At 48.7% G+C, this 23544-nt stretch overlaps 1 protein-coding gene across 2 annotated transcripts in view; it reads right to left on the bottom strand.

Moving 5' to 3' along the window:
- The window catches only part of ESRRB (estrogen related receptor beta), a 189277-nt gene that overhangs the window by 49115 nt on the left and 116618 nt on the right, over nt 1–23544 (bottom strand). For both annotated transcript variants that reach the window (XM_010382693.2, XM_030929726.1), the window contains exon 2: nt 10293–10702. In XM_010382693.2, coding sequence (XP_010380995.1) covers nt 10293–10702 — 410 coding nt within the window. The remainder of the gene's footprint in view (nt 1–10292; nt 10703–23544) is intronic.

Raw genomic sequence — 23544 nt, 5'->3', positions numbered from 1 at the left:
CTGAAACGCTGGTCCCAGGATTCCTTGATGAGCTTCGGCTTACTTTAAAAGTTGCCTTATTAGCACAGCCTTCCCTAATCCTCTTTCAAAATGAGACCCCCTTTCTCAGTCACTCCCTGGTCTCATCATTGTTTTATCTCCTTCATAACACCTGTCTCAGTCTGACACCATGATTCATTATTTATCGTATTTATTGTCAACTTTCCCCCCTACAATGCAAGCCCACTAGGGTGGGGGCCATAGGACTGCTTGAGCCCAGGAGTTCGAGATCAGTGTAGGCAACATAAAGAGACTCTATCTCTACAATTAAAAAAAAAAAAAAAAATTAGCCGGGCATGGTGGTGCATGCCTGTAATCCCAGCTCCTCAGAAGGCTGAGGCAGGAGCCCAGGAGTATGAGGCTACAGTAAGCCATGATCATGTCTCTGTGCTGAGCCTGGGCAACAGAGCAAAACCCTGTCCCAAGAACGAAAAAAAGAAAAAAAAAGGAGAGAAAATTGCTTATGATTTGAGTCTTTACAAGGTCTCACATCAGAGGTGCTATTAAGTCAATCACTTTGTACTGAACAACAATCTACAATTTGGGAAGACACATGGTCCTAAGAAGACCTCAATCAATGCTACTTGCCTGAGTGAATCACTAACAAAGGGAGTAAATAAAAATACACTTTCTTTTCTTTTTTCTTTTTTTTTTTTTTTTTGCGACCGAGTCTTTCTCTGTCACCCAGGCTGGAGTGCAGTGTGTGATCTTGGCTCACTGCAACTTCTGACTCCCGGGTTCAAACAATTCTTGTACCTCATCCTCCCAGGTAGCTGGGATTACAGGCATGTGCCACCATACCAAGCTAAGTTTTATATTTTTAGTAGAGATGGGGTTTTGCCATGTTGGCCAGCTGGTCTCCAACTCCTGGCCTCAAGTGATTCACCTGCCGCAGCCTCCCAAAGTGCTGGGATTACAGGTATGAGCCACCATGCCTGGCCTGGGAGTAAAGAAATTTAACACAAATTTAGTTATTCCCAGGAAAATAATCTTACAAGTGTTGAGTATCAAAAGCAGTATGTACCTGATACATTGTGGATATCCTGATCATAAGTCAACACAAATAAAAAAAGAACTCCCCTAATGGTGTAGGACGTATACTTATGGCTTAAAATAAAAAAAAAATTTTAGGGATAGCAGCACATACATTCTCATAAAATTTCAATTAACTGATGGAAATGAAGGCAGCACACTGAAACACCGTGTTAAATGACTCAAAAAACTCTAGAGAAGGAAAACAAAGACATTTGTATCAAAGATTCATTTGATAAGCCTTCCTTCAAAAAATATGTGTAGAAAAACAACTTTTCAAAAATAACATGTTGTTTTCCATAAGGTAATTTAAAATATACAAGCGTAACTAAGTAATATATTATTATAAGCAGACATTTGACTATTTTACCTAGATCCCTTAAAGTTTACATATATGCAAACTGGCCCAACTTCTTCAGTTTGTCCTCCCTGGGAAATGGGAGGTCACTTTGTTTGGGGATTGCATTGTATTCGGACACACTGAGAACCTCCTACATGCCAGGTACTGTGAGAGGACATGGGGTTAAGTGAAAATCAAAGTAAATATGGGCTGGGCACAGTGGCTCACATCTGTAATCCCAGCACTTGGAGGACGAGGCTGGCAGATCACTTGAGACCAGCCTGGCCAACATGGTAAAACCTCGTCTCTACTTAAAAACACACACACACACACAATTAGCCAGGCGTGGTGGTATGCACCTGTAATCCCAGCTACTTGGAAGGTTGAGGCAGGAGAATCACTTGGACCTGGGAGGCGGAGGTTGCAGTGAGCCGAGATTGCATCATTGCACTCCAGCCTGGGCAAAAAGAGGGATACTCAGTCTTAAAAAGAAAAAGAGAAAAGAAAAGAAAAAGTAAGTAAATGTAACCCAGTGCCTTAGGAGCTAACAATCTTCTTGGGGTATCAGACAAAAAAAGGCAATAACCATACAGTGGGATAAGGGTGGCGTGATGGGCAAACCTTTTAAGGGCATCCAGGAGGAATGAGAGGAGAGAATCAGAGAAGGCTTCCTGGAGGAAATGCCCACTAACTGGAGACCTAAGGGACACAAGCTGGGAGTAGAGGTTGGGAGTAGGTGCAACAGAGAGAAGAGTGTATGCAAAGTCTAGAAATTGAAAGCATGGAATAAAATCTGAGAACTAGAAAACAGAGCAATCAGGGTGACCACAGCGTGCAAAAGAGAGTGTCATGAGACGTGGGGCAATTCCAGAGGGCTTCCTCAGCCATGTTCTGGAGCTTCGATTCTCCCCACAAGAAAGAAGGGAGACATGGTCACATGTGTGTCCAGGCTGGGAAAGGCCGAGCCTCGCAGCAGGGAGAACAGGTAGGAAGCAGTGGGAGTCAGTAGTGGCCTGCGCTGAAGCAGGAGAAGGAAGACAAGCTGCTGGGTCAAGTGATCTGAAGGAGGGAGAATGAACAGGACTTGGCCACTGGGATGTTAGTTTGGGGTGGGAGTTGGTGGGTGCTGGGACAGGAAGCTGAGTTAAAGGTAAGACCCAGGTGTCTGGCTTGAACATGGAGGGCTGATGCAGGCACTGTATTGGGAACACAAGGAGAAATGGTGATGGAAAGAAAACCACTTCTGTTTAAAACTTCGGGCAACTGGGGTGCTTCTGGGACATCCAAGTGGAAATGTTCATTAGGTGTGAAAGAAATGGAGCTTGGGGAAGAGGATGACAGCAAGACCTATGGAATTAGCATTCGTCCTGATTTCAGAGACAACAGAAGCCATGGATATGAGAAGGAAGATGCTGGGCACAGAAGCTGGGTCAAGAACTGAGAGGAGGAAGAGAGGAAGAACCAGGAAGTTGAAGGTAGAGGGGATATATATTTGACAAGATTGGAGATACTAGAGATAGTTCAATGCTGATGGAGGGAAGGAAGGAAGGAAGGAAGGAAGGAAGGAAGGAAGGAAGGAAGGAGACTTTAGAAAATGAGCAGGGGAAGACAAAGGAGAGGAGGTAATAGGCGAGAGGGTCTCAGGAGGAGGGAAGGAGGTAGGATTCAAAGCCAGAGAAGAGCTGAGCCTGGGGTAGGAGACATTTCTTCCAGCAGTGAGTGAGTTGCAAGAAATAGCTGCGGAATCAGTGAACGGAAGCAGCTGCGGACAGGGAATAGAGTGCATCGGTTTGGCGGCAGGAAGCTGAGGGAGTTCTAGTTTCTCAATAAAACAGAAGGCAGAGTCATTGCTGAGACAGACACCGGGTGACAGGGTCAAGGTTATTACAAAGGTTTTCATTACGGTGGAGTCAGTGTCACTCAGCCCTAAGTCCCAGAAGCAGCTGACTTTGCCAGCCACAGAAAGTGGCTGCATCTCTCAGAGGCACTCCTATTGCCTAAATTCAGGAACCTGATGTATAAACTCAGGGATGCGGTCCAAAGAGAGCACACATACAAGGAGAAATTGATCTGTCTGCCTGACCTGCAAATTCACTCCTTGCGGAAGACCTGCAGGGGAACTAGATCCTAACCAGAAAGATATTAATCAGATAAACGGAATGTTTAATCACATCAGGCTGTCCCTAGGCTAAGACTCCTCTTTCCCAGGAGTGGTGGCTTTGCCTAAGTATGTCTGTTTTTTTCTATGCCTCCAGGGCTGGCCAATCCTTGTTAATTGGCACTTTTTTTTTCTTTAGATATGCTAGTAAATGCAATCAGGTTGAGTTCTATCTCATCTGACTTGGAGCCATTCTGTTCCTTCAGGAAGGTGCCTGCATCTGTCTATCAGCTCATCTATTCTCAGTGAGTGTCGTCATAGCCCCCAGTGACAAAAAAAAAACCCTCCCTTTCATAGCATAGAATTGGGCAGGGTTGGAATAAACACTAACATGCACTACTGGGAGTTGATCATAGGTCTCTGAGAGCCAGGGGACTGAATCTGCCTAGTTCAATGCAGTGCAGAGGAGTGTTTCAGGTTTTGTGGATCAGGCCATCTCTATTGCAAATGCTCTGCTGTTTTAACGCTCAAGCAGCCACAGACAATATGCAAACAAATAGGTGTGGCTGTGTTCCAACAAAACTTGATTTATACAACCAAGGGTGGCCGGCTTGCAGGCTGTAGTTTGCCCATCTTCTCCCTCTTCCCTCCCACCCCCATTGTACTACCAGCCAAAACCACGGTAAGGGCTTAATAAAGATTGGTGGGCTGGGCGCAGTGCCCCATGCATGTAATCCCAACACTTTGGGAGGCTGAGGTGGGTGGATCACTTGAGATCAAGAGTTGGAGACCAGCCTGGCCAACATGGCGAAACCCCGTCTCTACTGAAAATACAAAAATTAGCCAGGTGTGGTGGTGCACGCCTGTAATCCCAGCTACCTTGGGAGGCTGCAGCAGGAGAATTGCTTGAGCCTGGGAGGCGGAGGTTGCAGTGAGCCAGGATTGCTCCACTGAACTCCAGGCTGAGCAACAGAGTAAGACTCTGTCCAAAAAAAAAAGATTGGTGGAGAAGGAATGACTCTGTCTTAGTCTTTTTCCCTAAATCTATCATGACATCCTTGTTTCTGCAAAATATCCCCCCATATTAGTACAACCATTGGATTGAGCAGAAGGAAGTGATCTAAACAAGAGGTAAGGTATGAGGTAACATGACTAACATGATTTTCAGAACTTTTCTTTCTTTCTTTTTCTTTTTCTTTTTTTTTTGAGACGGAGTTTTGCTCTTGTTGCCTAGGCTGGAGTGCAATGGCAAGATCTTACTGCAACCTCCATCTCCCTGGTTCAAGCAATTCTGTCTCAGCCTCTCCAGTAGCTGGGATTACAGGCATGCACCACCATGCCCAGCTAGAGACGGGGTTTCATCATGTTGGCCATGCTGGTCCTGAACGCCTGACCTTAGGTAATCCACCTGCCTTGGCCTCCCAAAGTGCTGGGAGTACAGGTGTGAGCCACAGTGCCAGGCCGCTTTTTTTTTTTTTTTTTTTTTTTGAAAGAAACTCCAGCTCTGTTGCTCAGGCTGGAGTTTAGTAGCAGGATCATAGCTCATTGCAGCCTCCAAATTCCTGGACTCAAGCAATCCTCCCACTTCAATCTCCCAAGAAGCTGGGATTACAGGCATGAGCCACCATACCCAGCTAAGTTTTAAAAAATTTATTGTAGAGATGGGGTCACAGGCTGGGCTGGGCTGGAACTCCTGGCTTCAAGGGATCCTCCTGCCTCAGCTCCCAAAGTGCTGCCATTACAGGCAGGAGCCACCACATCTGGCCCAATTTTTAGAGCTTTCCAAGAATTTACAGGCACTCGTGAATGGATCATTCCATGACTTAAGCCCTCTGTCCACATAATAGGACTCAAAAAAAAAAATTGGCCTGAATATTAGGTGCTTAGGAGACTATGTCCTGGTTTGGAGAACAGTGCTACACCTGTAGACTCATGGGCACTAAGCAGTAGATTCCAGCTACTAGGGCCAGGCGCAGCGGCTCCTCCCTCTAATCCTAAGCACTCTGAGAACTGGGGCAGGAGAATGGCTTGAGGCCAGGAGTTTGAGACCAGCCTGGGCAACATAGCAAGGCCTCATCTCTACCAAAACAAAACAAAACAAAAAACACAACAGATTCCAGCTTCTTAGGGGCAGAACCACATGCCTTTCTCTCCTGTTCCCCCTCTGCACCTTACTCAGAGAGGGACTCAAAGAACGCTCACTGAGTTCTGAGTTTGTTTCTGTGGTTGTCCAATTCTAGGTCATTTTTCTCCTCTCTGTACTTTTCCTATTTTTCCAGATTTTCTACAGTTGCTACATTTAGAAACAACAAAATCTGAGTGGGCATGGTGGCTCACGCCTATAATCCCAGCACTTCGGGAGGCTGAGGCGGGAGAATCACTTGAGGTCAGGAGTTCGAGACCAGCCTGGCCAACATGACGAAACTCCGTCTCTACTAAAAATACAAAAATTAGTTGGGCGTGGTGGTGCACACCTGTAATCCCAGCTTCTTGGGAAGTTCAGCTGGGAGGTGGAGGTTGCAGTGAGCCAAGATCACTGCACTCCAGCCTGGGCAACAGAGCGAGACTCTGTCTCAAAAAAAACAAGAACAAAATCTAAATCTTTGTTAGAACAAAACCAAAGAGTGAATAAAATAACCAGAGCAATCTGTCAGCCTTGAGTTTACTTTTCCCTGTCCTGAATATAAACCTCTTTCTGGTTACAAACTTGTAACTCGCCTTGTGGAAAGAGAACAGGCTGCAGCAGTTCAGTTCCAACTGCACAAATGCTGCTGTTTGTCTTTTGACTTCTACGAAGAGATCATTATCCTATTCACGGTAGCAAATAATTAAGACTATTTACAAATCTTTCATTTGGACTCCTGACTTGCTGAGAACATTCGCAGACACCTGGGCCTCTGTCAAGCACGCAATAGGATTTCTGAGTTTACACACATTCTCCTCTGCTTTCAAAAAATGTGATTCAAAACTCTCCAGCTCATCTAAGAACAACATGGTGAGAAGAAAATGTGACTGTCTTCTAACAAGCAATTCTTCAAAAACTGACCTCAAAGAGTCTAAAATAATGGCAACCTCTCCAAGACCACCTTCCAATTTAGAAAGAAAAATGTTGTTATCTCGGTAACTTCATTGACTTAAACATTTTATGTTCCTCAAATATCTAATGATTTGTGTAAAAACCATCAGACTGGAGATTCTCATTCTTGGCTGAGGCAAGAGACAGGTTCACCATACAGTGTTTTTCAAATACAGAGATCCCAGGGCCTTCCCCCAGACTCAGACTCAGGGTGTATAAAGCGGGCAGAGATCAGGGTGCATTCATTTTTATGTCCTGGAGGCCAGCACAGTGCCTGATACAGATGATGCTCAATAAATATTTGCATGACAAAGATGGTAAAGGGGTCCTTCTGGGATAGTTAAGAAAACTGAGGTCTGGGGTTTCATGAAAACTTGCTCTACTCTTCTGCATTGCTAGAATTTTTATCATGTTTATTTTTTTAAAAGGGCTCATTTAAGAAATAAATCAATTTATGATCGGGCGCGGTGGCTCATGCCTGTAATCCCAGCACTTCGGGAGGCTGAGGTGGGTGGATCACTTGAGGTCAGGAGTTTGAGACCAGCCTAGCCAACATTGTGAAACCACATCTCTACTAAAAACACAAAAAATTAGCCGGGTGTTGTGGCCGGCACCTGCAATCCCAGCTACTTGGGAGGCTGAGGCATGAGAATCACTTGAACCCAGCAGGCAGAGGTTGCAGTGAGCCGAGATCATGCCACTGCACTCCAGCCCAGGTGACAGAGTGAGACCCCATCTCAAAAAAAACCAAAAAAATTAAAAAGAGATTTGTAACTAAAATAGCTAAAATAATCTGAGTACTGTTAGAGCAAAACAATTATTGTTTTATTTAAATATATGTAGATTACAAAAGTTTATTCTATAAGATAAATGTGTCTGTTGTTTTCATAATAATATGTCTTAAGTTATATTGTTAAAGTGAAAATAATAATCACAAACGTTTGTTTGGCACTTACTAGGTGCTAGGCAATATTCTAAGTGCTTTATATGTATTAACTCACGTAAGCTTCTTAATAGCTATAAGGTAGGAACAATATCTCACTTTTTATTTTTATTTTTTAAATTTTTATTTATTTATTTTTGAGACGGAATCTTGCTCTGTTGCCCAGGCTGGAGTGCAGTTGTACCATATCGGTTCACTGCACCCTCTGCCACCTGGATTTAAGCGATTCTCCTGCCTCAGCCTCCCAAGCAGCTAGGATTACAGGCACCTGCCACCATGCCTGGCTAATTCTTGCATTTTCAGTAGAGACAGGATTTCACCATGTTGGCCAGGCTAGTCTGGAACTCCTGGCCTCAAGTGATCCACCCTCCTCAGCTTCCCAAAATGCTGGGATTACAGGCGTGAGCCACCACGCCCAGCTGATATCTCACTTTTTAGATGAAGTAACTGAAGCACAGAGAGAAACAGGCAGCATGACCAAGGTGCAGCTATAAGGGGAAGATGGAACTCTCTGACCAGGAGCCGTGGTGGTTAGCCAATGCACCACGCCATCTCAACTCATATGTGGAACTGGAAACATATCCAATCCTAATGTCCTCAATTGGTTTCATAAATAGATTGCCATCTGAAGAAACTTAAACACATATATATTTGTTGAATAAACAGAATCATCCCGGGGAAGCTCAGCCTGCCTCTTCTAAAGGAGAAATGAATGGGGTGGGTACATTCTGGGGACAGCCAGGCAGGGCCCTGAAAAGAGATCTGATGCAGGGGCAGGATGGATGGTTCCTGGGTGTTCTCCAGTTTGGTCTGCAGTTTCTGTGCCAGTTGGATGGCACCAGCTCATCGCAATGACCTGCATGAGTAGGGATTTTGTCTATCCTACCACTAGCACCTATACCCTGGCCTGGTGCTTAGTAGGTGCTCAACAGATACTTGACTAACTGAATGAAAGCACTGTATCCAGGGCCTGATGCAATTAAGAATCACAGCTATCGGCAAGGCATGGTGGCTCAGGCCTGTAATCCCAGCACTTTTGGAGGCCAAAGTGGGCCCAAGTGGATCACTTGAGTCCAGGTGTTTGAGACCAGCCTTGCCAACATGGCGAGACACCATCTCTACTAAAAATAAAATGAACTGGGTGTGGTGGTGTGCACCAGTGGTCCCAGCAGTCTCTCTCTGCCATGAATTTGATAACAGCCTTGTTGGGGCAGGCCCACCATTCCCCCCAATTCACCTCGTGGTGACTTTACAGAGCAACCGACCAGGGTTCTTACACTCCTTTGTTACACTGATTCACTCTAGTACCCACAGAAAGAAGCTGCCACCCCCATGGCCATTGGAATGTGACTCAGCTGATATGTAAATGTATTGAAAAAAAGCTTATGGGTGTGGTGGCAGCCACTGTAGTTCTAGCTACTTGAGAAGTTGAGGTGGTAGGATGGCTTGAGTCCAGGACTTCAAGGCTGCAGTGTGCAATAATCGTGCCTGTGAATAGCCACTGCACTCCAGCCTGGGCAATATAGCAAGACCCTCATCTCTCTCTCTTTTTGAGATGGAGTCTACTCTGTTGCCCAGGCCGGAGTGCAGTGGCCCAATCTTGGCTCACTGCAACCTCTGCCTCCCGGGTTCAAGTGATTCTCTTGTCTCAGCCTTCCTGGTAGCTGAGATTACAGGCACTTGCCACCACACCCAGATGATTTTTTTTTTTTTTTTTTTTGTATCTTTAGTAGAGATAGAGTTTCACCATGTTGGCCAAGCTGATCTTGAACTCCTGACCTCAAGGCCCACCTTGGTCTCCCAAGTGCTGGGATTACAGACGTGAGCCAGTGTGTCTGGCCCAAGACTCTCATCAAAAGAGAAGAGAAGAGAAGAGAGAAGAGAAAAAGAAAAGAAAAGAAAAGAAAAGAAAAGAAAAAAGATCTTAAAAGATAGGTCAAACTGGGATCCAGACATGATGAGTTCCTGTCCTAATTCCAACAGGCCTGAGTCTTCTACAATGAGAAAATACTCACATATTATTTGTTTTTTTGTTTGTTTCTCACACAGGGTCTTGCTCTGTCTTCCAGGCTGGAGGGCAGTGGTGCCATCACAGGTCACTGCAGCCTCAGACTCTTGGGTTCAAATGATCCTCCCTCCTCAGCCTCCCAAGTAGCGAGGACTAGAGGTGTGTGCCACCACGCATTAATTAAAAAAAAAAAAAATTAGTGTTGGGGTCTTACTGTCTTGCCCAGGCTGGTCTCAACTCCTGGCCTCGAGCTATCCTCTGGCCTTGGCCTCCCAAAATGCTGGGATTACAGGCATGAGTCACGTCTGGCGTTTTACTTGTATAAGTAAGAAAGACAAAAACAAGGTGAGGGACTCTTCATATGTCCCATAAGTCTGGAATTGCAGGGCAAATTATGTTATGTTTTTCCCCCCGCACAAAATAAACTTTTTGAGGGACACACATTTGACAGTGTACCCCATACCAGTGAGAAGCACCCAGGGTTTGGCATTCCTGTGGATTTTCTTTTGGTTTTCTGGGGGCTCTGCATGGGGGAACTGAGGGGGTGGGGAACGCATGTCACTCAACAACAGTCTTGCAGCTGTCCAGTCCCAGAACGAGAAGCCCTGAGCAAGGAAAAAGGCGCCCCACAGAAGTACTGCTCCAACAGCGCCCAGAATTGGCAGTCTCTTGGAATTCCTAGGGCTTCTGCCGAACCCGCAGGCAGGGCTGCCACCCCCCACCCCGCACCCAGGCTCCGCGAGGCCCACCACGCACCTTGGATGGTCCTCTTGAAGAAGGCCTTGCAAGCCTCACAGGAGGCCACGCCGTAGTGGTAGCCAGAGGCAATATCCCCGCACACGAGGCACAGGCGCTTGGGGATGGCGTTGAGCATGTACTCGCACTTGATGGCCGAGTCCTCCATGATGCCGCTGGCACAGTCCTCGTAGCTCTTGCGGCACGGGGTGCCTCCCAGCCCGGCGCCTGCAAACATGGGTGGCGAGTCCAGACCGTTGGCGTGGGTGCCCAGGGCCAGGCCAAAGCCACCGCTGGCGTCGGACGAGCCACTGGGGCTGTGGTGGCTGAGGGCATCGATGCCCGAGGATGGGCTGGACGGCTCAGTCTTGATGAAGGAGCCGCAGCTGGAGCCCAGGTGCCTGTCGTCTGAGGACATCCTATTCAGCAGCCTGTGGACACAAATCGGGAAGTCAGCCCCAGCAAGATGGGGTGGGTGTGGCGGGCGGGTCCAGCCCCGCAGGTAGGGTGGCTGGGAAGGGCTCTATGCTAAGGCTTTGGTGAGATAAAACAATGGTGAAGAAGGTAAACTGGTCTCCACTCGGCACAGCCGGGAGCAAGTTTCAGACATTACCTCCAGAACCTTCTGAGGCCTCAAAGAAACTTTATTTTGATCAATAAACTTCAGCGAACCAGGTGTGGTGGCTCACACCTGTAAATCCCAGCACTTTGGGAGGCTGAGAGGGGAGGATCATTGCTTGAAGCCAGGAGTTTGAAACCAGCCTGGGCAACATAGGGAGACCCCATCTGGTAAAAAAAAAAAAATTAGCCTGGCATGATGATGTATGCTTGTAGTCCCAGCTACTCAGGAGCTGAGGAGGGAGGATTGCCCAGGAGTTTGAGGCTGCAGTGAGCTCTGATTGCACCCCTACATTCCAGCATGGGTGGTAGAGTAAGACCCTATCTCCAAAAAAAAAAAAAAACCTTCAGATTAGGCACCCTAGTTCTTTGCAAAGTTCTGATTTGAGGGTGACACACGATGGAAACTATTCACCCAAAATGTTTGGCCAACCTTCCTGCATAACAATAATACACAATGACTACAGTTTTATTTATTTATTTATTTATTTATTGAGATGGAGTCTCTCTCTGTTGCCCAGGCTGGAGTGCAATGGCCCAATCTCGGCTCACTGCAAGCTCCGCCTCCTGGGTTCAAGCGATTGTCCCGCCTCAGCCTCCCAAGTAGCTGGATTACAGGCACCCGCCATCATGCTCAGCTAATTTTTGTATTTTTAGTAGAGACAGAGTTTCACCATGTTGACCAGGCTGGTCTCGAACTCCTGACTTCAGGTGATCTACCCACCTTGGCCTCCCAAAGTGCTGGGATTACAGGTATGAGCCACCGCACCCAGCCAATGGCTACAATTTAGCAGTCCTGGCAGTCCAGCTTTGGCCCAGAGACTCTAAGTACAGTGGCTTGGAGCTTCCCTGGGACCCCTATCTTCACTAAGATCAGAACCAGAGGCAACAGGTCATATGGCCAATTCAAGAAGGAATCTTGTGGCAAAGGTACCAGCCAGATTGGCTGCCCTCTGGGTTTTACAGCTGGTCCAGGCTTGGTACAAGAAGTCATGTCTGGAAGGTGGCTTCCAAAATCCCTCTCTCATTTCCCTTCCTAGACCCCGAGCAGACCAGCTTCTTCCCAGCCTACCTGTCCCCCAAGAGACACGTCTCCATTGGAATGCTTGAGGGAGCATTCTAACCCCAACTCTGAGCATCCGCCAACTATTTCTACCCACGAAGCCTCCCCGCCCACCCACAGAGTCCAGGTGAATTACCTGTATGGCAAGATCACTGTGTGGGGTAACAGAATGTTTCCTGTAAACCAAGCCCCTCTGCCCTGGCCGTGCTGGTGGAGGAGAAGGTGGGCAAGGGTGTGCCCCTCCCACAGACCAACTCCCAGGATGAAGGGAGGGGACCTGTTCCTCTCTCAACATGGACAAGAAAGGCAGCTGAGCTCACACCTGAGAGATTAAGGTGTGTGTTCAGGGAAACCCAGCTGTGGGTCACATTCCAGCCAGGATTGAGTCTGAGGGCGGCCTGGATGGTGGTGATCTGTCCCTGTCCTCGACAGGCTGCCTCACTCCCTGAGCCTCCTCTATGGAGGTAGAGAGGAGGCTCATGCTTATGCCTGGAGCAGGTGAAAGGAAAGAGGGAAAGATCTTGGAGAGGAGCAAAGGATGGGGAGATCATAGGACAGTCCGCCAATGGAAAGACAACTCATGGGTGCCAGGGAGGATCTCTCCCTCTTATCACACCCACAGAGCGCACTCGCATCTTGCAACTCATGGCCAAACAGCAATGCCACAAAATGTGTCTGTGCAACCTTATGATGGGGAGAGGCCTCCACTGTCCCTGGTCTCATTAATGGTTAATACAAATTAACCCCTCCTGGCTGGGTGCGGTGGCTCATGCCTGTCATCCCAGCACTTTGGGAGGCCGACGTGGGTGGATCACTTGAGGTCAGGAGTTTGAGACCAGCCTGGTCCACATGGTGAAAGCCTGCCTCTAGAAAAAATATAAAAATTATCCAGCATGGGCTGGGCGCGGTGGCTCATGCCTGTAATCCCAGCACTTTGGGAGGCCGAGGCAGGCAGATCATGAGGTCAGGAGATCGAGACTATCTTGGCTAACACGGTGAAACTTGGTCTCTACTAAAAATACAAAAAATTAGCTGGGTGTGGTGGCAGGCGCCTGTAGTCCCAACTACTTGGGAGGTTAAGGCAGGAGAATGGCGTGAACCCAGGAGGTAGAGCTTGCAGTGAGCCGAAATCGTACCACTGCACTCCAGCCTGGGCAACAGAGCAAGACTCCATCTCAAAAAAAAAAAAAAAAAATTATCCAGGCATGGTGGCACCGGCCTGTAGTTTCAGCTACTCGGGAGGCTGAAGCACGAGAATCACTTGAACCCAAGAGGTGGAGGTTGCAGTGAGCCGAGATCGGGCCACTGCACTCCAGTCTGGGCAACAGAGCAAGACTCTGTCTCAAAAATTAATTAATTAATTAATTAACCCCTCCTGAGGGGCTGCCCTTGACTATGGCCGAAGTCAAGGAACTTACTTTCCCACAGACCAGAAGCTGGGGGCTATAGATGCAAAGATAAAAGATAACTTGAGGCTCCTACTCTCCAGAATTTCAGAACTCCCAAAACGTAGTGTGTGAAGACGGAGACTTCTGGGTCTCTTCTGCTCCCCATGGAATGGCCCTGAGTCCTCGGAGACACCCTCCTATAAGCCCCAGTCCCCTGGTTGATAATCTCCTCCAAGTCCTTCTACATCTCAGTGATCATCTCCCTGGGCACTGCCACACAACTTCTTCCCAACCATCAGCGGAGTCCCCAGGAAAGACCGTCAGCCTGGCAAGGCCATCATTTGCCTGAGCGTCTGATGGGCAGGCAGGGGTGCACCTTGCTCCTCGGGCACCCTTCCAGGAGGCAGGCAGAATAGAACTGACCACGCCCTAACTTTTAGTCCCCTCCTGCTCTCCTGATGACCGCTTTAGGTTTTGCTTTTCACAGGAAGACCCTAGGGCACTGTGAAAACCCTGCTGAGCAAGACACCTCCCAGACCCCAGGGACCTTCAGCCCAAACCTTCCCCAGGCTGCAGAGGGCTCCAGAGATCTCAGGAGATACACATGACATAAACAGTAATTACAGCAGTGGTGATGTAGTGAGCAAGTGCTCTATGTCCCCTGCTTCAGATCTGTGCCTTGATGGATAAGAGGCATTTGCCCCAAGGAAAGTAAATGGAAAGCTCCCAGCCCCTCCCAGGAGAGGGCAGCCCACGTTTTCCCAGCTGCCTCCCCGCACCGTCTCATGGCTGGACAACCCTGAAGGACACCAGAGCAGGCAGCGGTCTGCTCCCCAAGCCTTGGTTTCCTCTTCTGCTCCCCTCCTTGATCCAGAAGGGTGCAAAGCATCCTGCAGTGTTGGGGCCCCACCTCCAGGCCCTGGACGGAGACCCCCAGGGCTGAGAGAGAAGTAAAGCAGATGCTGGCCTCTATCAGGGTTGGTGCAGAAAGCCTGCTATTAACTCTTTCAGGGTTGGTGCGGGAAACCCGCTATTAATTTAGAGCCTGAATCCCAACTCAGGGGTGCGGGGGTCTAGTAATTTCAGTCCTCCAGCTTTCTCATTTCCATGACTTTTTTTTTTTTTTTTTTTTTTTTGATATGGAGTCTCACTGTGTCACCCAGCCTAGAGTGCAATGGCGCGTTCTTGGCTCACTGCAGCCTTCCTGGGTTCAAGCAATTCTCCTGCCTCAGCCTCCTGAGAAGCTGGGATTACAGGTGCCCGCCACCACAACCAGCTAATTTTTGTATTTTTAGTAGAGACGGGATTTCACCATGTTGGCCAGGCTGGTCTCGAACTCCTGACTTTAGGTGATCCGCCTGCCTCAGCCTCCCAAAGTGCTGCGATTACAGGCGTGAGCCACCGCGCCCCACCTCATTTCTGTAACTATTATTTTGGCCTCCTCAGCACGCCTTTTCCAGGAACTGTCAATGTGCACCTACTATGTGCCAAGTGCTAGCCAGATAATGGGAACAAGACAGGAACAGCTCACGATCTCAAGACGCTCATACTTCCGTAGGAACAACAGACACTAAACCAACATAAGTGCACAGAGCGCCAGAAAGGGCCATGCGGGTGCCATGCTGATGGGGGCACTGCTGTGATGCCTCTGGTCTTGCTTCATTCACTCGCTCATTTTTCATATTTTCAGACTATATGAAGACCCCCAGAAGGCCACAGCTTCTTTTCTGGGTTGAAATTCTTCCAGGCTTTCTTCTGCCTGTTTTCTTCACTCTCAGGAGCCACCCGGCTGCCCCTCTGAGAGGCTGGGCGATACTAGCGGCTGCCCATCATGCCCCAGCTGCACGCGAGACACCTTCTTCCGTGCCATCTTATTTAATCCTTACAGCCTGTCCGCTCTGCCCTCCTATCCCCACCTTACAGAAGGAAAAGGCTGGAGCTCAGAGCCTGTCCCATTCGCTCGAGTCCTGGGAGAAGCTGTGGTCCGAACTTGACTGCAGGTCCATGTTCCTTGCTTCATGACACTCTGCCTCTCTGCTACCAGGCCTGGGCAAGAGCCACTCCAGGCAAGGACCTCAGCTTTCCAACCCCCCAAAATGCAGACAATGTCTGACTGCCACCCAGAGTTCCAAACCCTAGAATCCTGTCACTGCTCTTTCTTTTTGTTTTTCTTTTTCTTTCTTTTATTTTCTTTGAGACGGCGTCTGGCTCTGTCGCCCAGGCTGGAGTGCAGGGGTGCGATCTCAGCTCACTACAACTTCTGCCTCCTGGGTTGAAACAATTTTCTTGCCTCAACCTCCCGAGAGGCTGGGATTACAGGCGCGTGCCTCCACGCCTGGCTAATTTTTGTATTCTGTTTTTTTTTAGTAGAGACAGGGGTTCACCATGCTAGCCAGACTGGTTTTGAATTCCTGACCTCAAGTGATCCCCTGCCTTTACCTCCCAAAGTGCTGGGATTACAGGATGGGCCACCACCCTTAGCCTCGCTGTTATTTCTTAACCTATAAAGTGTCAGAATAGAGAACTCTCTGGAAGCAGAGCGGGAGAGAGGCACAGTGCTCTCTGAGCTGCCTGGTTCCTGAGGTACCAGGCAGGGGAAAGAAAGTTGCTGGAGAGGCTAGACCCTCTGGGAGACCTGCCCACTCCCTCCATCTGTCCTTAGCCCCCAGGACCTCATGTGTTCATTCATTCAAATGAAAAATGTAAAGGCAGGCCAGGTGCAGTGGCTCCCGCCAGGCGTGGTGGCACATGCATGTAATCCCAGCCACTGGGGAGGCTGAGGTGGGCAAATTCCTTGAACACAGGAAGCAGAGGCTGCAGTGAGCCAAGATTGTGCCACTGCACTCCAGCCTGGGTGACAGAGAGAGACCCCGTCTCAAAAAAATAAAAATTGAAATTAAAAATGTAAAGGCAGGACAGAGGGAAAGAAGTCCAAGAAGAAGGCAGAGAAGATGGAACCAGAGGTGTGGGAAAAGGGAAAGGCAGAACACGTCATGGAAATGGGACGAGCAGAGCCACCTAGAAGGGCAATGGGCAACAGATTCCATCCTATACGGTCAGGTGAAGTGAGAAGGGGCAACTATCCCCACACTTAGCAGTCAGGAAGTGGCTGAGGACATTCACCAGAGCAGGGTTACTGCACGGTGGGGACAGAAGCCATTTTGCAATGGCTGGAAGTAGTGAATGCAGATAATTCTTTCAGGAAAATTGGCCGTGAAGGGTAGAGGACTGGGCGGAACAGGGGTGCCTTCATGAATACCTTCAGGCAGCACCAGCTACCTTGTAAATAAAGCATGCCCTCCTGGACTTGGGGGCTGTGGCGTGGAGAAGGAATGTTTTCTTATTATTGTCGGTATTAGTTGTCAGCTTATTTGATGAGAAGGAGGTGTGTTGAGAATGTAAGGAATTCAAGGTATTTAAAAATTAGGTATCCATACCTCCCAGTTGGCCCTGAGCAATCTTGCTCCTACTGCGGGCCCAGTGTCATTACCATCACCGTCCCCCCTTCTCTCCCTGAAGTAGATCACGAATCACATGGCTACCCTATATTAAATATTAGCAGTAAAGAGCTAAATCAACACTTAATGGCTGAAGACACAAAATCCATGTCAGCTTTTCTCAAACTGTACTTCAGTCTTCACCAGAGGCAGCTGAAGGGCTTGGTGAACAGGTGGCTTCCTAGACCTGATCCCACTGACGTCATGTTTTGAAGAAGCATCTTTGCAGGCAGGGCCCAAGAAATCTGCAGGGAGGTTTGGTTTGGTTTTGGTGGTGCAGCTGTGATTCTTAAGGGTGTTGATTTTTCAGGGTGTGATTCTTAAGGGTGGGGTACCACTGGAAGAAGGGATGCCATCGTGAGAGGATCTTGTAAGAATTTGCAAGGAATCTGGCTGAGTGTGGTGGCTCATGCCTGTAATCCCAGCACTTTGGGAGGCCAAGGTGGGCAGATCACTTGAGGCCAGGAGTTAAAGACCAGCCTGGCCAACATGGCAAAACCCCATCTCTACTACAAATACAAAAATTAGCTGGGTGTGGTGGCACACACTTGTAGTCCTAGCTACCAAGAGGCTGAGGTGGGAGAATTGCTTGAACTTAGAAGTCAGAGGTTGCAGTGAGCCGAGATCACACCACTGCACTCCAGCCTGGGAGACAGAGTAAGACTCCGTCTCCAAAAACTAAATTAAAAAAAAAGTTTTCAAGGAATTTGGAGTGCAGTTAGAGAAACAGCTTATGCAGGCCAGTTGTGGTGGTTCACACTTGTAATCCCAGTACCTTGGGAGGCTAAGGCAGGCAGATCACTTGAGGTCAGGAGTTTGAGACCAGCCTGGCCAATATGTTGATACCCCGTCTCTCCTAAAATACAAATTAGCTGGGTGTGGTGGTGTGCACCTGTAATCCCACTACTCGGGAGGCTGAGGCAGGAGAATCACTTGAACCTGGGAGGCGGAGGTTGCAGTGAGCTGAGATTGTGCCACTGCACTCCAGCCTGGGTGACAGGGTGAGACCTGGTCTCAAAAAAAAAAAAAAAAAGAGAAATAGTTTATTCAGTAAGAGTGAGAGGGAAGGTTGGCTGTACAGATGGGAAGTTTGTAGGTGGCAGAAGGGGGCACTGAGTGAGGCCCTCTTTACCCCCCAAACCCACCCACACCACCTCCACTCAGCCTCTAGTGACTCTGTGAAGTAGGAGGGACAGGGAGTGAAGGCGAGGACCGGAGGGCAGGAGGACTAGGAGAAGGAGGAAAGTTTGCAATAGCAACTGTGGGACAAGGAGGGAGCAGAAATCTGGGACACAAAGGTCCTCCAGGCCCCTTAACTCTTGATGCAGGTGCGATGATGCAAGGGGGCCCCATCTCCAGCAGCTGAGACCTGGGCTTCCATCCTCGGCACTACTGACATCTGAGGCTGAGTGATTCCATGTTGTGGGGCTGTCCTGGCACTGCTGGATGCTCAGGAGCACCCCCGCCCTCTACCCACTCAATGCCCATAGCACCCTGCCCCCAAATACGTGAGCCAAAACCTACAGACATTGCCAAATGTCTCCCTGGGAGCAAAACTGCTGAGAACCACTGACTTAGAAGTATGAGGGAAGAGGGTGGACAAGAGCGGGATGTCAGAAAGGGCGGGATTGGGAGAAAATGGAGAGGCGGTGGCGGTGGTCTCCAGGAGGCTGAGGCTGAGGTCCAGCAGGAGGAAGTAGCAAGAAAGCTGGAAGGTTGGGAGACAGAGTCTAGGCCTGAGACTAACACTTCAGATTTTAGAGGTGGCCATGGGGTGGTGGCTGAGCCGGTGTCCAGGAGGAGTCGCTGCAGGATGAGGCGGGAGGCAGCTGACCCTTGTGTTCTGGGGAGGAGCAGGGAGTGTCAAGTCCATCATCTGTGGCTGGCTGGGACCCAGCTCCCCACTGGATCGATGACTATTGACTCTTGGTGGGGAGGGAAGAGACGCCCATCTAAGCAGCCTTTGAAAGGGCAGTAGTCAGTGGTCGAAGCCCCTCGGGGCATCATTTTCCCTTTGATTCATCTCCTAACTGGAGCTTAGCAAGCGCTGTCCTGGCCTCAATTTCACCCCCATCTGATTAAACGCGGCCTCCCTCGTGCTCCAACCCAGCTCTGCCCTGGGCCTTCTCAGTAGCCAGCGTGGGACCCTGTTCCCTGCACAGCCTGATCCCCGGGGATGCCGAGCTTGCTGGGGGGCTCTTCCTGCCTCGGCTGGACATTGCTCTGCTGGACCACAAAGCAGGTTGAAGATTTTCCTAATGCAGAGATCAGGGGAAGCTCAAAAGTTCTGAATGAAACTCAAATTGCAGAACTATTTTCCCTTAACATCTAGAGGAAGACAGATTTCAGGGTATCAACAAGAGATCATCATCGGTGTTTTGTTTTGTTTTGTTTTGTTTGAGATGGAGTCTTGCTCTGTCATCTAGGCTGAAATGCAGTAGCTCGATCTCGGCTCACTGCAACCTCCACCTCTCAGCTTTAAGTGATTCTCCTGCCTCGGCCTCCTCAGTAGCTGGAACTACAGGTGTGTGCTCCCACGCCAGGCTAATTTTTGTATTTTTAGTAAAGACGGGTTTCACCATGTTGGCCAGCCTGGTCTTGAACTCCTGACCTCAGGTATTCTGCCCACCTCGGCCTCCCAAAGTGCTGGGATTACAGGCATGAGCCATCATGCCCGGCCTCTCATGGTTTTTTAAGCTGGAATCTCAAGAATCTATCCCACACTAGGTGGCCTGCTGCTGGTCAGAGGGCAGCAGACAGAGGAATGGACTGGCCTGATAAGCATCTAGCCTGCTTTCCTCTGTGGGGTAGAGTCTACCCACCACACCCAAGAATCTGGGTCAGGCTGAAGGACGGCCCCCAGAGCCTCTTCCCTCCTGGGGCCATGCATTTAAGAGCTGGAACAAGCAGCTGGGCCACTTAATGGCTACAAGCCTGAATGCTGGTAGCAGATGTGTCAGTTCTATCCCTGATTGCTGTTGACTTTGAGTAACCAGGTCATCCTCTCTGGACCTCAGGGTCCTCATCTGTAAAATGGGCTCAATCACAGCCTGTCCTTCATAGAGTTGAGCAAGAGGCAATGAAGGCGAAATGCTTCGAACAGCGCAGGTGAGGAGCCAGCACTCGGTGGATGTTGCCTGAGGCCGTGATTCTTCTCAGAAAGTCCAGTGGGCAGGCCTGTGGTTAAGCCCAGCAAACCCCTTCCCTCATCCAAGCTCCCCAGACCTAGAATTGAGGATGATTCTACAAGGAACTTGCCATAGACCAGGAGGGAAAGGGGCTGGCTGGGCAAATTAAGAAGATAAACAAGCCTGACACGGGAATCCACTCCATAGAAGAAAAATGGTTTCTGAACACTTGAGAGATTCTTGTGTACATTTCAATAATTAATTTGCTAACCAGGAGCTGTCAAAAGCTATCCATTAAAGCAGATCCTCGGACCCTCCAGCAAGGCTTTGTGTCACCAATCAGCCCCTCAGGCACCTGGAACTAATATAACTAAATTTCCTTTAAAGTAGTATTAAAGAATGCAGAATGCCTCTAACAGGAGGGTAGGATGGGGAGGACCGTGTGGCTAGAAGCAAATTACTGTCAAGGTTCCAGTTTTCCTGTTGAACATGGATTCATGGGCACTTATTACGTGGGAGGGAGGGTAGGGAAGGATGGAAGGAAGGAAGGAAGGAAGGAAGGAAGGAAGGAAGGAAGGAAGGAAGGAAGGAAGGAAGGAAGGAAGGAAGGAAAGGAAGGAAGGAAGGAAGGAAGGAAGGAAGGAAGGAAGGAAGGAAGGAAGGAAGGGGCAAGTAGGCCAATGGCTAAGTGTTACTAACCAATGATAATGATGAGTCCAGTTCTGTGCACTGAGATCCATTAATTACACACACACACACATACACATAAAACTTAAACTCAGATTTTTCATCAAATTGACCTTCCCTCTGAGTAGTCTGAACTGCCTGTTTTGTTTTATTTTTATTTTTATTTTTATTTTTATTATTTTTTTGAGACAGAGTTTCGCACGTGATCTCGGCTCACCACAACCTCTGTCTCCCGGGTTCAAGCGATTCTCCTGTCTCAGCCTCCTGAGTAGCTGGGATTACAGGCATGCGCCACCACGCCTGGATAATTTTGTGTTTTTAGACGCAGTTTCTCCATGTTGATCAGGCTGGTCTGGAACACCTGACCTCCGGTGATCCACCCGTCTCAGCCTCCCAAATTGCTGGGATTACAGGCATGAGCCGCCACACCCAGCCTGAACCGCCTATTTTATTCATAGTTGGTGATTTTGTAATTGCTCCCGTGTGATTGAACCTTGGGTATGTGTATCTTTCAACTTTCAACAATAGGTAACATTTTTCTGGTCACACACTTCAGCACAGCTGGAGTCACTGAATCCTAAGTTCTCAGAGATTTTTCTGACTACCCTGGTGACTTTCAGATAATAGAACAGTCCTAAGAAACCAATGACTTGCTCAAACTTATTAACTAGAATGCCAGGCTGCTGCAGGGGAGGCTGGGGCTGATGGGGCATTAGAGACACAGCGAGTGGTGACCTGTCCTGGAGATGAGCTAACTTAGAAAGCAGCCCTCCGATACCCTCTGTGTCCACGTTGTTAACATGGCCCCTTCTTTGTGACGGTTCCACTGTATTTGGCCTCCTCGGGAATGTTTTCCTAATGCTTTCTTTCTCTTTCTCCCCTTGGGGGCCCTGTGGGACCCAGGGCTGCAGAATGACCCAGGAGCATGGTGGTGGCTTCAGTGAGAGCTTGCCTCCCTCTGCACGCTCTGGAGCCCAGGCAAAAAATCTGTAATTAAGCATCTTGTCGTTAGAAAGATTAGTCAAAACCAGGCTGATCCCCGACAACTGATTGAAATCTCATTCCGCACAAATTACGGCATGGAAAATAATGATGGGTAATTAGTGCCTTTCAATCAGGGCTTTTTATCCATGATTTTCCAGGCTGCAGGCATCACAATGAGAAGAGAGAGGCTCTACCAAGGCAGAGACAACTGGAGGCAGAGTGGCTGCCCTGGGACAGCTGGGAGTCCCAGTTCACTGGCCAAACCCGGCACACGTGAGCTCAGGCTCACAGAGAGTGGCCGCTGCTGGCTTTTTGAAACTTCAGCCCTCACTTGGGTCCTCTCAGTCAAGTGTCCTTATGCAGGGCCCAGTGGTACCTGGTAGCTCTCACTTTAGTCCACCTAGCCTTGGCCAGCTCTGGGCTCTGACCACCACAAAGGGGTGTGTTTGAGGGAAGGGTAACATCAAAAATTCAGAATATGCCCCCAAATACACCTCTAGTATCCTTCTTCTCTGTAGCGATTGGAGCTCTGACATCTGTGAATTCAGCTTAACTTTTCTCAAATCTGTTTTTATTTTCACTCTATATCAAAACAGTGATGTGGCATAAATATCCTACCTAATGGCCAGGTGCGGTGCTCACGCCTGTAATCCCATCGCTTTGGGAGGCCAAGGTGGGCACATCATCTGAGGTCAGGAGTTCGAGACCAGCCTGACCAACATGGAAAAACCCCGTCTCTATGAAAAACACAAAAGTACAGGCGTGGTGGCACATGCTTGTAATCCTGGCTACTCGAGAGACTGAGGCAGGGGAACCACTTGAACCTGGGAGGCGGAGGTTGTGTGAGCCAAGATTGCGCCATTGCGCTCCAGCCCGGGCAACAAGAGCAAAATTCTGTCTAAAAAACAAAAACAAAAACAAAACATATATATGTCCCACCTACTGTCATTGAACACACTCAGTAGCCTCCAGATGGCTTTAGTCCTCACAATAGCCATGGCGCTGGGCCAGAGAGCTTTGTGGTTAGAGCTGGACTGCTTGGGTTTGAATCCTAGCTCTGCCCCTTATGAATGGGGTTATTTAACCTTTAGATGCCTCAGTTTTCTCATCTGTAAAATAGGGATGTGAATTATAATATTCATCTCACCGGGTGGTCTTGAGAATTAGTGAGTTAATGCAGAAAAGAGCTTAGAACAATGCCTGGCATACAGGAAGTACTTAATAAATATTAAGAGTTGTTTCTAGCATCCCTGTTTGGTAATGAGGAGACAGCTTCCATTTAGATTCTTTAAAAAGTTCAATCCTAAATCAGGTAAGACCGTCTTACTCCCTCTCGCCTTCTATCGTTCATCCATCCATGCATCTTCCCACCCACCCATTTCATTGTGTATTTGCATGCCTGTTACTTCCACTGACACAGTCCCATTTCAGGCAAAGGGGCCCACATTCAGGCACTGCTAGAACTGACTACCCAGCACTAGCCTGCCCCCTGGGAACTCCATCTGACCCCCAACATACATTGCCTGTCTTTCTGTCTGTGCACACGCACGTACACACACACACACACACACACACACACACACACACACACAGCTCCTGCAGGAATTGCCATATTCTTAGAGACATCCTATATCTACCTTCCTGGCTCAGCTTATTGACCCAGGGTGGGCTCCTGATCCAAGCTGGGCCAGTGAGTCTCTGCCATTAGATTTTTGGTGTCAGGGCTGCCTCTCCAGGGACAGAGGCAGTAAGATGGACAGCTCAAGAGCTGAGCAAGGTCATCCTTCCCTCCCATGTGCAGTGAGAGAGAAGAATATCGAAGCTGGCAGCAGAGAGAAGCAACGGTTGAGGCAGAGAGTCCTGGGAGCCCCAGTTGCTGTTGGCAATTGCTCCTATGCCCCCGCAGCA

The sequence above is a fragment of the Rhinopithecus roxellana genome, chromosome 5, assembly GCF_007565055.1.
Source record: "Rhinopithecus roxellana isolate Shanxi Qingling chromosome 5, ASM756505v1, whole genome shotgun sequence".
Lineage (NCBI taxonomy): Eukaryota > Metazoa > Chordata > Mammalia > Primates > Cercopithecidae > Rhinopithecus > Rhinopithecus roxellana.
Note: the sequence above shows the minus strand (reverse complement) of the source record. Positions and strands in the feature narration are given on the sequence as shown.